Source organism: Carassius carassius, chromosome 46 (assembly GCF_963082965.1).
Source record: "Carassius carassius chromosome 46, fCarCar2.1, whole genome shotgun sequence".
NCBI lineage: Eukaryota > Metazoa > Chordata > Actinopteri > Cypriniformes > Cyprinidae > Carassius > Carassius carassius.
This window is the reverse complement of record NC_081800.1, coordinates 21,386,861-21,400,151: the sequence shown is the minus strand read 5'-3', so window position 1 is coordinate 21,400,151 and position 13,291 is coordinate 21,386,861. Positions and strand designations below refer to the sequence as shown.

The following is a 13,291-nucleotide window of genomic DNA, read 5'->3' as shown; positions in this document are numbered from 1 at the left end:
AGCAGTTGGGGGTTCAGTGCCTTGCTCAAGGGCATCTCAGTCATGGTATTGAAGGTGGAGAGAGAACTGTACATGCACTCCCCCCACCCACAATTCCTGCCGCCCGAGACTCGAACTCACAACCCTTCGATTGGGAGTCAGACTCTCTAACCATTAGGCCACAACTTCCCCCATTAGGCCACGACTTCCCCCCATTAGGCAACGACTTCACCCCATTAGGCCACGAACATAAAAAAAATCTAACCCAAAGGTTTAATGCAATAAATGTTACATGAAATACAAAATAATTAATATTTTCTCAGTATTTCTGTGACCTGCGAAAGGCCTCCCATCCCACCTCTCACTGGGGGAGGAAATTAAAATATTATTTTATTTATAGGTATAGGTATTTATAGGTATGTGAAAGACTTAAATACTTTATTTTGACCCAGAATTCAACCACACAAAAGTTTTCTCCTTTCTTAATGATACACTGCTAGTGACATTTACATAATAAGTACCTTTTGGACTCAAATTATGCTTCCACCCAGCAAATTGAGCTTTTTTAAATTACACTCTATTATTTATGGACTATTAACAACAGTAATAAAAATATGAACAATTCTGATAAAATTAGAGATGTGTTTGTCAGCTGATAATGGTTGGAGATAGGATCCTTCAGCTGCTGACTTGATTTTGTTGCTGATATGCCTCTGATGTAATAGAGGTTTAACAAGATGACAGATGTTTAAAAAGTTCAAAGGTCACTAAGAGTTTACTGACAGAAGGATTCAATGGTTCGACAGGTTATTTTATTTTATTACAAAGAAAAAGAAATTAAGATATCTTATTATTGGATACAAAGTATTATATTAGTAATTAAAATAATTGTTATGACAATCACCACAGTAATTAACAATGCAAAAAGAATATATTTGTTGACAGTTACTGAACAAATAATCACAATATATCCTTTTTCTCATATATATTACTTCATAATCATAATAATAATTATAATAACGATGAAAATATTCTATATTATGACAACAATAATAAATAATAAAAATAATAATAATGTTGTTGTTGTTTTCATGTATTAACACCAACAACAATACTCGTTGTTTTCTTATTTCTTCCTCTTATATTTGTTGTTAATAATGAATCTAAAATGTATTATTATCATAAATACTACTATTAATATTAATGAGTAATAACATGAAATAACAATTATTCTAATAATAATATTGATTAATATTATTGTTGTATATAAAGATTTGTTATCATAATTAATAAAAACAATAATACCAATGTAACCACAATAATAAAACAGTAGTAATAATATTTATTATTATTACATATGTTATTTACTATGTATAGTTATTGTTTTGCTTCTTTGGGACAAAAACAGCAGTGACCCCCCGTGAATATGTTCTTTGAACCCTGGCCACAGAGAGAAAACAGCAGTTTTCATGCTATGTAAGTTTACTTGTTTACCACACTGTGGCTAAAAGTGACCTTGTGGACAATCAGAGTGTAAGTGCCCCTTGAATTCAGGGTGTGTTGTTTTTCTGGTATAAACAAACTAAGAAAAGTAATGGACGAGGATTTATGTATCCTGGGGGACAGTTGTGTGTCCTGCAGTGAACTGTGTTGAAAGCGCTAGCCTCTGTCCCCCTTTATGTGTCATGATACAAACTCACATTCATCAACACTCGTCACAACAGTGGTCATTTCCTCTTGTTTTGTCATTATTTAAAAATCTGTGAGGCCTGAAAAATATCATATTTTGTAGACACTTTTAATTTTAAAAAGATCCTACGGTCACTTTGTGGAGAGAAATGGCAGGTTATTCTGTTTCATTATGGAAATAAAATGAGTGATCTTGACTTCAAAACTATTGTTGCTTTGAGTTTTAAATAACTCTTTTTTTATTTTTGCTTTTTTGTTGTTTAAAGTGTTTGTTTTCATAGAAAAAAAAGACAAACGACAGTATATTTGTGTAATCTCATGTCACTTGGACACACACATTCTGGCCTGCTATCACAGGAAGTGGGTGAAAGGCTGTACAGTAATCCTCTAAAGCAGATACAGAAACACTCTTAGATGCTTAACACGTGTAGTAAACGAGAGGAAGTTCAGCAGGGGACGAGCCATGTGGTGAAAACATCTTACATAACATGTGGGTCTCGTCTTGTTTGAGAACTTGCTTCTCCCCAGTCTCTGTAAACATTCTCAAATGGTTCTTTGCAGCACCTTTACGATCCTTTTTTTTTGTTGTATATATACTGTAGTTGTTCTTAAGTTGACTGTACTTGTTCTTCTTGTTACATTATAGGTTTCTTCATGTCAATTTATAGGTTCCAGGGATCATCTGTTACCAGAAGAAGCCCATCTGGATTCTTTCTCCGTCTGTTTTGTAACCACTGAATTTCATTAGGTTCTCCAGCATCCAATGAATATATATATTATATTATCCTATATTATCAGGCTGTAATTCTTATTTTAGGAGTATGTTAGTAGACGTCTGCTATCTAGTCTGAGTTTCACTGACAGATTTGACTTTGAGTGGTTGCATCAGAATTAAGTTAATAATAAATAAATAAGCTAATCCAATAGCATTTTTGGATGTTTATTGTCCTGTTCTCTTCTTCTTTTGGCTGAAACGGTAACAATCTGTTATCAGACTCAGAACAATAAGAGTCACTTGGACTCATGACTCAAGATTTTCCTGTCTTTCTTGATGTCAGCTGTGCCCTGATGTCTCTTCTTGGTTCTTCAAGAAGTCGGTGCATGTGTGCAGTTATGGAGAAGTCATAAAGAAGTTTGAGGAAGAGATCTGGGCGCCTGGATCTTCGACTCCCTTGTTTAAAGGCTCTTTAAAACAGCAGATTTCAAACTTCTTAAGACCAAAACCCCCAAATATAGAGATAATGATGAAGCAGCAATGTATATTAAGATTTATTTATACTGTATGAGAATAGTAAGAAATATTACAAAAGAAAGGTGTTTGCTTGATTAACGGTTTATTTGTTAATAATTTAATTATTTATTCACTTTGAAATTTGACATCTTTGAGGTGTTTCTGTCTGTTTTCTCTTCTGTTTTGCAGTGTCACTCTATGGCAGAGATATATATGTACATATATATACATATATATATATATATATATATATATATATATATATATATATATGATCCCTCTTTATTTTAAAGGAAAATTTGAAATGAATATATCCTTCAATGCCATGTTTATTTTCCTCTTTTTTCTTACATCCTATTGTGGTATAGTATGGTGGGCCATATCAAAGGTAATTAAGAGTCAATTGTGGCCCACAGGCTCTGGCTTGGGCATTTGTGCTCAATATAGTGTCAAATTCTGTATTGCTGCACTATTAATATTGTTAGTTCCTTTATAAGAAATTGCTTTTTTTTCTTAATTTGTGGGTGGCTTTCAATATGCTAAATTAGCAATTGTCCAGTGCAACCATTTTTTAATACTGCTACTAATACTTACAAAACAACACTTTACATGCATGGCCAATTAGACGGGCAGATCAGAAACATACCATACCAAAACTACACCATGTTTAAGAAAGTTCTACACCTCAGACTATGTCTGACCAAAGATATGCTTTCAAGTTCAAAAATATTTGCCAGTCACAGAGTCAGTCATGCAGACAAAGGGTTAACTCTCTTCAGCTGACAGGTCTGTGTTTGCCCTCTGTCATTACTTAATCACACGCTGCACAGTACAAGTATCAAACCGCTCACTGTTGAGTTTCAAGACCTTTGGGTCTTGTTTGGCTTCTAGCAAACCATATAAAGACAAAATGCATTTTCGGTTAGTAAGCACTGAAGAGGTGAGTTGAGATTGATTTGATCCCTCTACTAAAAATACACTGTTTGACCTCGTGTGTAAGCTGCTTCCAAGATGATCCCTAACAACACTTTTTTTTGTCTATAGACTATTAATATAATGTGATTGCATTAAAGGAATAGTTCACCTAAAAATAAACATTTGCTGAGAATTTCCTCTCCCTTAGGCCAACCAAAATGTAGATGAATATGTTCCTTTGTCAGAAAAGATTTGGATAAATTAAGCAATGGATCACTTGCTCATTGATCATCTGCAGTGAATGGGTACCGTCAGAATGACACACCAAACAGCTGATAAAAAAATTACAATAATCCACAGTGATCCAAGTGATGTTTTTATCAGCTGTTTGGACTCTCATTCTGACGGCACCCATTCACTGCAGACTGCAGAGGATCCACTGGTGAGCAGCTGATGTAATGCTTATTTTCTCCATGCTTAATGCTTATTTTTTCTTATTGAATGCCTATTATAATTACTTTCTGTACTGAATGGACTTGTTTTATTCTGTCATGATCTTTGGGCACACCCTGGAAAGGCTGCAAAAAATAAAAAATAAAAATGGTTTAAAGTCTTCCTTCCCTCCCATACATTTAAGAAAAGTTAAGCCAAGGCACAGGAATATTTTTGGAACCTAATCTTATTTATCAGTGAATAGGCATGAATAGGACAGTCATTAACATGTTATCACATTCAAATGTGTGGTATGCAGTTTGTCTTTATGAGGTCAGTATCTACTTTAATCCCATATTAAATTGCCAGTAGTAATCTTTTCAGTTTAATCTCACAACACCATTAGATGTGAGTTTATTGTATTATAGTGCTGTTATTAAAATAAAAGATCCACTTCATTAATGATCTTCCCATTTATGACAACTTTTGCACATCATTTTCTGCAGTCTAAATCAACTTTCTTTGCCAGATGCGGATATAACAGCACCGCTGCAACAAGAGTTCAAGTTCGCTCCATCGGTCAGTTGACAGAAGCAACAGTGTACTTCAGTAAAAGCTGTTCATTGACGACAAAAGGAAAGAGTCCTGCCTCCATCGACGGCTCCACCAATACCAGCGTGTGGAGCAGACGAGCCTTCAGCAGCCTTCCCCAAATCTACTCTTAAAGCCCACAAGACGAGATCGTGTGACAGCAGCGTAATACTATAGAGACGAGAGCATGATCTGCCACGAGACGCTCCATGTCTCAAGGGCACATTTGACGGCGAATGAAGCATTCTTCAGCAAAAAGACACGGATCGTCCTCGAACTTTAAACACCAAGGATTAATGCGAGTGATTTAAAGAGGTAAGTGTGCTTGTATTTATTCTTTTTTTATTATTATTATTAGCGCGTCGAGTAGTCGCGTGGCATGCGCGGAAACTGCGCGCAACTAGGTGCTGCGTCTGAACGTGAGGTAATAATAATAATAATATATATATAAATTAGAATAGCCAGGATTTATGTATACAGTTAAATATTTAAAGAAAGAGAGATCAAGATCAATTTTTTTGTTGCATGAAGCATGCACATAAAGTGTTGCATATTTTAAACTTTGTTTTAATTACACATATTTTATCATTTATTTCAATGATGATAATGTAACAAATTTTCAGTAGTTATCTTACTTTTGTATCAGTCCTCACATAAAAAATAAAAACTTAAATGTTTAGTTAGAAAGTTAGTTAGTTCACTGCATATTTCTACCACTTTGAGTTTTAATAAATGATGACCACAGTGTAATGTGATGTAATTAAAGGGATATTTAAAGTGATTTCAAGGTGTCTAAGAGTATTTGAAAAAACAATGTCTCCTCCCGAGTTTGCTGTGGACACATGTGGGTGTTGACACTGCCTGTAGATGTCAGGGTTATTATCGGTCATTCTGCGACCGACAGGGGGCGCTAGAATCACCGCCGCGATTAAACATCGATTTCCAGTACTGACTAATGAACTACTTAAACAAACCGTGAGCAAGCGTATTGACAGCTCTATAGACTTAGAACTCTAGTGGATGTTTTAAGGATGTGATAGACTTTTATTTTTTTCTTAGACAAACATTGGGTGTAGTTGTCACTCAATAACAATGATCGCATGCCACACTATTGGCTCAACAGCTCAATATATGTTTATTTAGCTGTATCTTTTTATTACACCTTTGTGTGTGTGTGGCCAAATTTGTGTCTATACAAAAGTATTTACTAGAGTCAAAAGTGTGACAACTAGCCCCAGTCCTATTATTCTACTTCTTATTATGACAGTATGTGTAAAGTCTCTGTTGGACTGGTTATTACATTGCTGTAGCTACAGATTCTTCTTTTCTTTTCAGTGCACGAGCCAAGGAATGCTATAATGAAATTACTAGCTGCAGAATTGAAGGCTCTGGTGGTCAAATTCCCAGAAATGAACACTGTTGCCTTCTTGAATGTCTTATGGTTGATATGCAGATAGCAGCACTACAGTTAGTCTTTTATGCTAACAAGAAAAGCACCAAGAGAAAGAGAGAGAGAAAACCAAACATTTTTTTATGTATCAAGTACAACAAAGACCAAAAAAGGAGAAAACATTAAGGTATTGAACACAGTTTATTGATTAAATGGTGAGTTGTCTCACACATAACGGCTTCATTTTATGTGCTCCTTTGGCAAGAGTCTTGGTTTCAAATAATCATCTGTTTCCAATCAAACACAATAATCTGAGACTTGTTGTGTACACACAATGCTATCTTGTCTAAATGGTTAGCTTATAGCAAATCTTGGTGTGAGGGAGTAACATGTTCACATCCTTATTTTAACGTTGACGTATAGAGCTATTACAGTAAATTGTTTCCAGTGTCTCACACATCCACAAGGCAGGAATTGATGATAGCTTAGCCTTTATCTTGGGTCTAAAATGTTCCTGTGGAGTGGAAAAGAGTCAATTAATTATCATTCAGCCTAGAATTTAGTTTGTTTACATGCATAGTAATAATATGACTACAACTGCTCTTTGCAAAGTAATTAAATATTTAAAGGTTTAAATGCACATTGCACATCATCTCTGTCTTTTGGGATGTGTGTAAACTGCCAGTGCTAAATGGAGTCTGATTAGCATGTCTATACAGTACGTACTGAATGAAGTAAAGGTATCTGGGTTTGTTAATCCTCTTGCAAAAGATGGACTAGTATATATTCAGTTTGACCAAAGCTTTTTACAAATTATTGTACTGACTGAGATCTTCATTAAAAGTCTGTTCTCAAAGTTGCTTTAGTTGGACAGCCATTAAAACTATTATACTGAAAATTACTTTGAATGTTATGCATAAATGAAATGTCAAATTATTGCTAAGCCTGATTTTGTTTCTTGCTTTTATAGACCGAAAACCTGAATCAATCATAGCAGGCAGCTGTATAAGTGGTTGCCTCACATTGGACAGGCAGTAGCCAGGAATGGTGGATCACTTGCTGCTTGATGAAGAGACTTTCTTTCCTTACACGTATTTCCTGCCGGCTCACAACCCACCGGATATGGTGACAGACGAGGGGGTGTACTATATGCTTCCATCACCATTCTCAGAGGATAACCTGAGTGACTCATCTAGCCAACGTTCCTGTTCCAGCCCTGAGTCTCAGGTGTTGAGCTCTAGTTGTGGTAGTAACTCAAGTGGAGAAAGTCAAGATGGCCTCCTTGACTTCCTTCACTCTCAGTCCCTAACTGTGAGCCAAAACTCGCCCTCCTCAAACATGGTGTCTCCCATGGTTCCCCCTGTTCTTCCCATGGGTCTGGCTTGGGAGTCGAGACGGGACCGCACCACCAAAGAGGAGTGCTTTGAGTTCCCTGTTTTCCCTGGAGATTTAGAGGACCATGCAGGGTTACTGTTTCAGCCCACTCTGGAGGAGATCGAGGAATTCCTGGAGGAGAACATGGAAGTGGTGGCCTTGAAAGAGGAAGCTGGAGAGGGTCTAGTGACCTGTGAAAGCATCCAAGGACCTACATTAGAACCTTGGCCTCAAAACTTAGACCAAACAGTGCCTGTCTCAAGTGACAAAGTCGATGCCAACTCTGATCCTAAAAATGTAGGGGGCTCTGCAAATCCTCAAAACACATTGAAAAACGAGGACTCTTCTGGGAAGGTAGTGATGGTGGAAAGTCCTAGCATGCCTGTGATCCTACAGCTCCAACCCATTCAAGTCAAACAGGAATTGAGCCCTAAAACTGCCCCCTTGACACCAACACCTCAACCTGCCTCAGACATCAAAATAACCCAGCTCCTTGTCAACATCCAGGGTCAAACCTTCGCTCTGGTTCCTCAGGTGACCCCACCGACCAGCCTTAACAGCTCTTCCTCCAAATTTGTCCGTATTGCCCCTGTTCCCATTGCCGCTAAGCCCTTAGGTCTTGGAGAGAATGGAACATTTGATGGCCAGGGAACAGGGCTTGTAGCTGGGGGTCACAAATTCCAGAAGAGTTCGGTAGCTGATCTTATTAAAATGCACAAGTGTTCTTTCCCTGGCTGTGCCAAGATGTATACCAAGAGCAGTCACCTAAAGGCGCACCTGAGGAGACACACGGGCGAGAAACCATTTGCCTGCACTTGGCCTGGCTGTGGCTGGAGGTGAGTGTTTTTGTTCTGTACAGTTCTGTTTTTTTTTTAACTGAAGCAGAGGTTAGCTCTCAAGGTCTGCTTGTGTACAAAGAGCTTTTACTCCAGTAAGTTGTAGTTATTGTGAAATCTCTATGGTACATCACTATCTTTGTTGACCATTCATGAATGGACTTCAAACAGGGACTAGATAGAGCTCTAGTATGTGGACTAGCCAAATCTAAAGATATGGTAATCTGTCACTACTATTCCTTGCTTTTGAGACATTTTGTAAGTTATTAATGGTAATGTATAATGTGATGTTAGTTGTCAAGAACCAATTACATTAAGGGATTCTAAGCCAGCTCCTAGAGGGTCAGTGTCCTGCAGAGTTTGGCTCTAACCCATCCATCCCCAGCACACTTGAATGGCTTGTAGTTTTCCTGAAGACCTTAATTAGCTGGTTCAGTGTGTTCAATTAGGATTTGAGCTATACTTTGCATAATAGTGGGCCTCCAGGAGCAGGATTGGACACCCCTGTATTACATGAACCGATTCACAAGGATTGATCAGAATTTCCAATGTTACATATAAAAGAAATACAATGTGATTTAGCATGCAGGTGGGTCATTCTGCACTGCTACTCATTGGAAACTTTAGCTTGTTACTGCAAAAAATATGCTGTTTTGAAAACAGCTGAACTATGTTCACATTACTGATAAATGTAGTTTAGTTAATAGCCTCGCTACTATTAGTTAGTTACTCCACAACATTGCTTGATAATCACTTTAAATTGCAGCTGTAAAATTTCATTCACAATTTGTCCTTAGATTTTGGGTCTTGTTTGTGTTATCTCTGCTGTGGGGAGATTAGATAAAGTCTTTGAAGAGTCAGACTTTGCCCTGTTCACTGTTTCAATTGTTTACTCTTAGTCTATGTCCAGCTTCAATCTTTCTGAACAAGGCCTGGATACTGTTTAAAGTGCACCAGCAGTTGTAGTGAGGTCAGGATTGACAGTATAGATAAAGCTTCAAATGGTAGTCTTAGAAAGAAAAGAGTTTGGTTCTTGTATTTTGCATGCTTGGGGGTGTTCAAGTGTAATCTTGAATTGATTTCATTAGTTATAAACTTTGAGTAATTACATTCTTCAAGCACTTGGTCGTAGTAGTATACCTGGTTTAACTATTTAGTTTCATGTATGACCCTCCAAGAGTACCTAATTATTGTAAAAAATAAATAAATACAAAATCAGAATGGTAGGTTTGTGCTGCCAAGAAAGAGGCCTCTAGTCAAGTATTATAAGACTTACTGTTTTGAGAGGTCTGTTGTTATCAGCGACCTTGGTTAAACTTGCTTTTGGATAGCAGTTGGCAGTGACTGACCTTCAGCAGTCTGTGAGTCTGACTGAGGTCTCCGTAACACTGTCAGGAAATGGATGTAGGGAAGAAAGCAATAGAAGAATGCTCCATTGGCTGCTTCAAGCCTGGCTGCGGCAATGCTTTGCCAGCATTTTTAGCATTCCTTTGGTACTCCGCAAATAAAATTGTCCTAGTGACACAAACACATAAAACCATACTCACACTTAGATTGGAAATTTCTTAGATCTTAAAGCACACACAATAACTTTAAACATGGTACTTGACTAGAAAACACACTAGTTGGCTTGGCGTCTAGATGATAATGTCTTTGCACACTCGTCCTGTGCTTTGCTTTAGAAACACATGCACCAGGAAACAAACCAGGAAGTGCATACTTTGCTTTATGCAACTTGCACACAAAGGTTAATAGAGGACAAAACTTGCATGAAAAGCTTTATTTGAACTGATACAGTTTGCAGTATCAACATGTGAGCGTAGTAGAGCGAACCAAATGGTTTTAGCGTAACTCCTTTTGATTTGAAATGGAAAATACACATTTGCAAGGTGGAATCAAGCACTCGGTACACTTATAGTTGGCTGCAAAGGAAAAACTCTTTAACCAAAATGCAAAAATGTGGGCATTTGAATAGAAGTTAATAGCATGTGCTCTAGAGCGTGCCAGAACAGCTCTGTTTGTGAGCTCTGACGTCCAACAAGGAGGGGTACCCCGTCCCATCCTGTCCCACAGGGCAACAATTAGTCCACCACCATCACATCCCAACATACTTCAAAGACTTGCTCGCATACCATACAGCATGTGAGATACTTTGTCAGTCAAAAAAACATGATGGTTTAATTAGCATCAGAGTAAGCATATGCTATGTGACTTAACATGTTGATATGTTTTCTTTTAATTATAAAATGAAAATTCAGCACAAAGTTATCACATTACTGTTAGCATAGCTAGAGCTGTACTGTTCCTGTCTAGGCTGTTTGTAAAAGTGGAAGAAAAGCCAAACACAAGAGAGAGAGACTGATTTTTTATAACCTTGCAGATACTCTACACATGTTCCCGGGACATTAGAAACAGATACTAACTCGCCTATGGCTTCATATGAAACCATGGTATGGGGTTGAGCAAGAGTTTGTTGTTTTCTCATTTCAAACAAAAGTGCACACCATCTTCAGATGTGTATTATTGAGTGAGATATCTATTGGTAGTATAAAGGATTAAAGTTGATAGTTATTTGTACACCAGAGATATTATATACCTAATTTCCCAGGAGTCTCTATTACTTTATGTGCAGGGTATATGGCATAACTTGATTTAGAGAGAACTGCAAATTAAGTTAAGGAAAATGCTTCCATATTTTCTAAAACAAGCTGTGAGTTTTCCCTTCTCCTGGGTCTTTGTTCTGGTTGCTTTCAGAAAACATTAACAGCCATGAATGTGGTGCAAATCTTCGTTTGGAACTTGAGCACTGGGATAAGCGCCGGGTTAAATATAGTTGCTCATTAAATCTGCTCTGAGCTCAAACCATTTGCTGCTCGGTAGTGAAGACACTGAGCAATTGTTTGACAGTTTTATTTGACGTTGCATGCGTTCTGTGTCAGAGTATTCGCCTCAAAGTCTGTGAAAGAGATTTAACTGTCACTGATTCAGTGCTTTTCATTTTGTTACTCAGTAACTCCAGCACCGTTTTCACCTTTTGTCCGATTTCACAGTGATGGTTGCTCTTACAATATCAGAAACATTAGGGGGACAAAAAGATGTGCAGTAGGGTTTATTAATGTTAATAATGAGCTGTCTTGTCCAAATAGGCTTTGATTTATTATCTGTTTTACTATGTATTTCCATTTTGTTTATCCAATGATTGACTAATTTAGGCACTGCGTGTCAATGATAAATGTTGTCTGTGGCCTTATCACACTTTTTTCCTTACTTTTTTTTTTATTTCTTTATGAAATAAGATATTTAACTAGGAAAATCATGAGGTTCAGAGGTGGTATAAGTTGGTATACTTAGATGAATGATTACAAAGAGCAAGATGAGGAGCAAGCAAGATGACACTGTCCTACCAGCAAGATGTACAGAGTAAATAAGGACCATGTTGACTTCAAAACAACTATAATTGAGGCATTTAGGCTCTTTGCTTTTTTTTAGACACAGTCATAAAACGAAATACCAATGAAACCAAAAAGCCAAAGTGCGTTTTCCACAGTGCATATTGTTCCAAAAAAAAAAAAAAAAAATGAACTGGATCAGTGCACAACCATTGATGTCTGGCTTTATCTCTGGATTCTTCTTGCAGATTCTCCCGATCGGACGAGCTGTCACGGCATCGCCGGTCTCACTCTGGAGTTAAGCCCTACCAGTGCCCCGTCTGCGAGAAGAAATTTGCCCGCAGCGATCACCTGTCCAAACACATCAAAGTCCATCGCTTTCCACGAAACAGCAGGACAGCACGCACTGCACACTGACCCCACACAACCTCTCGCCATGGAGAGAGATAGAGAGAGAAAGAATGAACAAACAGAAGAAAGAGGGAAAGACAGATTCATTTGTGGTACTGTGATAATTTATTACTCGAGGCTCGGATGAACTGAAGAAGAGTTTGTTCTGAAACTGTTACTTGACTCGTCGGCCTCACAGATGTCGCAAGCTTCGTAGATTGTATTTTTGTAGTGTTCATAATTTCTTTTTTTTTTTTTTTCGCAACGTAATGTTCAAAGCATTTTTTTGTTGTACTTTGAGGTATGAATTGTTGATGTATCTGCCAGTCATCAACATTCCTTGTTCAAAATCACGGTGAAGTCGCTTCTTTTTGCCAACGTAAGGTGTTTAGCTCCTCTAAACCAAAAAACAAAACAAAAACAACTGGGGTTCATTTGAACTACTGATCATTGGTAGGACTGTGCCATTATAAGCTATTGGCAAACATAGAGGCTTTTCCTCTTGACTTTCAGTTGAATGTTAGCAAACTGTGAAACGCCTCTCGGACAGACCATAGAGCGAATCAACGGAAGTCAAAACACGCACATTTGACAGATGTGAATGGACCTTCTGATCAGTATTGAATTTTTCTCTGATGTTTTAGTTGATAATACAAAACCTGTTCATTTTTTTTGTCATTGGTTGCTTTCATCATAAAAAATTAAAACAAGATACCTTCTGGGCCTTTCTCTAATCTAAATGTTTGTAGCTGGGGCCAAGGCATCTGTGGTTAAGTGTTTGCGGTTAGAAGATATTTTTGACAGCAATGCAACACACTTCATACCTGAGAAATCAGACAATACAAGTCAGTAAGTTGATAGCTAAACTAGGTCAATACAGACGATCAAACCTGTTCTAACCTGCCTCAAACAGTCCTTTTAACCTGGGACTATCTGCCAAAATGTCTCTGCGAGACGAGCTTGAATGACAGAAACTGGAATTGCAAGGTGCTAACTGCTCTCAACAGCGTGCTCCTGTACAGGGGACGCTTGCAGGACAAATCCTCCTGCTTGGGAAATGTAGTCTGGGACGCAT

At 37.6% G+C, this 13,291-nt stretch overlaps 1 protein-coding gene across 1 annotated transcript; it reads left to right on the top strand.

Moving 5' to 3' along the window:
- The first annotated feature begins 4,858 nt into the window (after nucleotides 1-4,858).
- On the top strand, nucleotides 4,859-12,466 carry LOC132129794 (Krueppel-like factor 15). The gene is made up of 3 exons (XM_059541561.1): nucleotides 4,859-5,152; nucleotides 7,198-8,437; nucleotides 12,075-12,466. Exons 2-3 carry the CDS (start codon nucleotides 7,272-7,274, stop codon nucleotides 12,241-12,243), a joined length of 1,335 nt encoding a protein of 444 aa, XP_059397544.1. The 5' UTR covers nucleotides 4,859-5,152; nucleotides 7,198-7,271; the 3' UTR covers nucleotides 12,244-12,466.
- The last annotated feature ends 825 nt before the right edge of the window (nucleotides 12,467-13,291 follow it).

What these genes read in the sequence shown, in the direction of transcription:
- LOC132129794 (XM_059541561.1), top strand. Translation starts at nt 7,272, where the DNA reads ATGGTGGATCACTTGCTGCTTGATGAAGAGACTTTCTTTCCTTACACG. An exon ending in TGGCCTGGCTGTGGCTGGAG is followed by an intron (nt 8,438 to 12,074) that starts GTGAGTGTTTTT and finishes TTCTTCTTGCAG; the next exon opens with ATTCTCCCGATCGGACGAGC.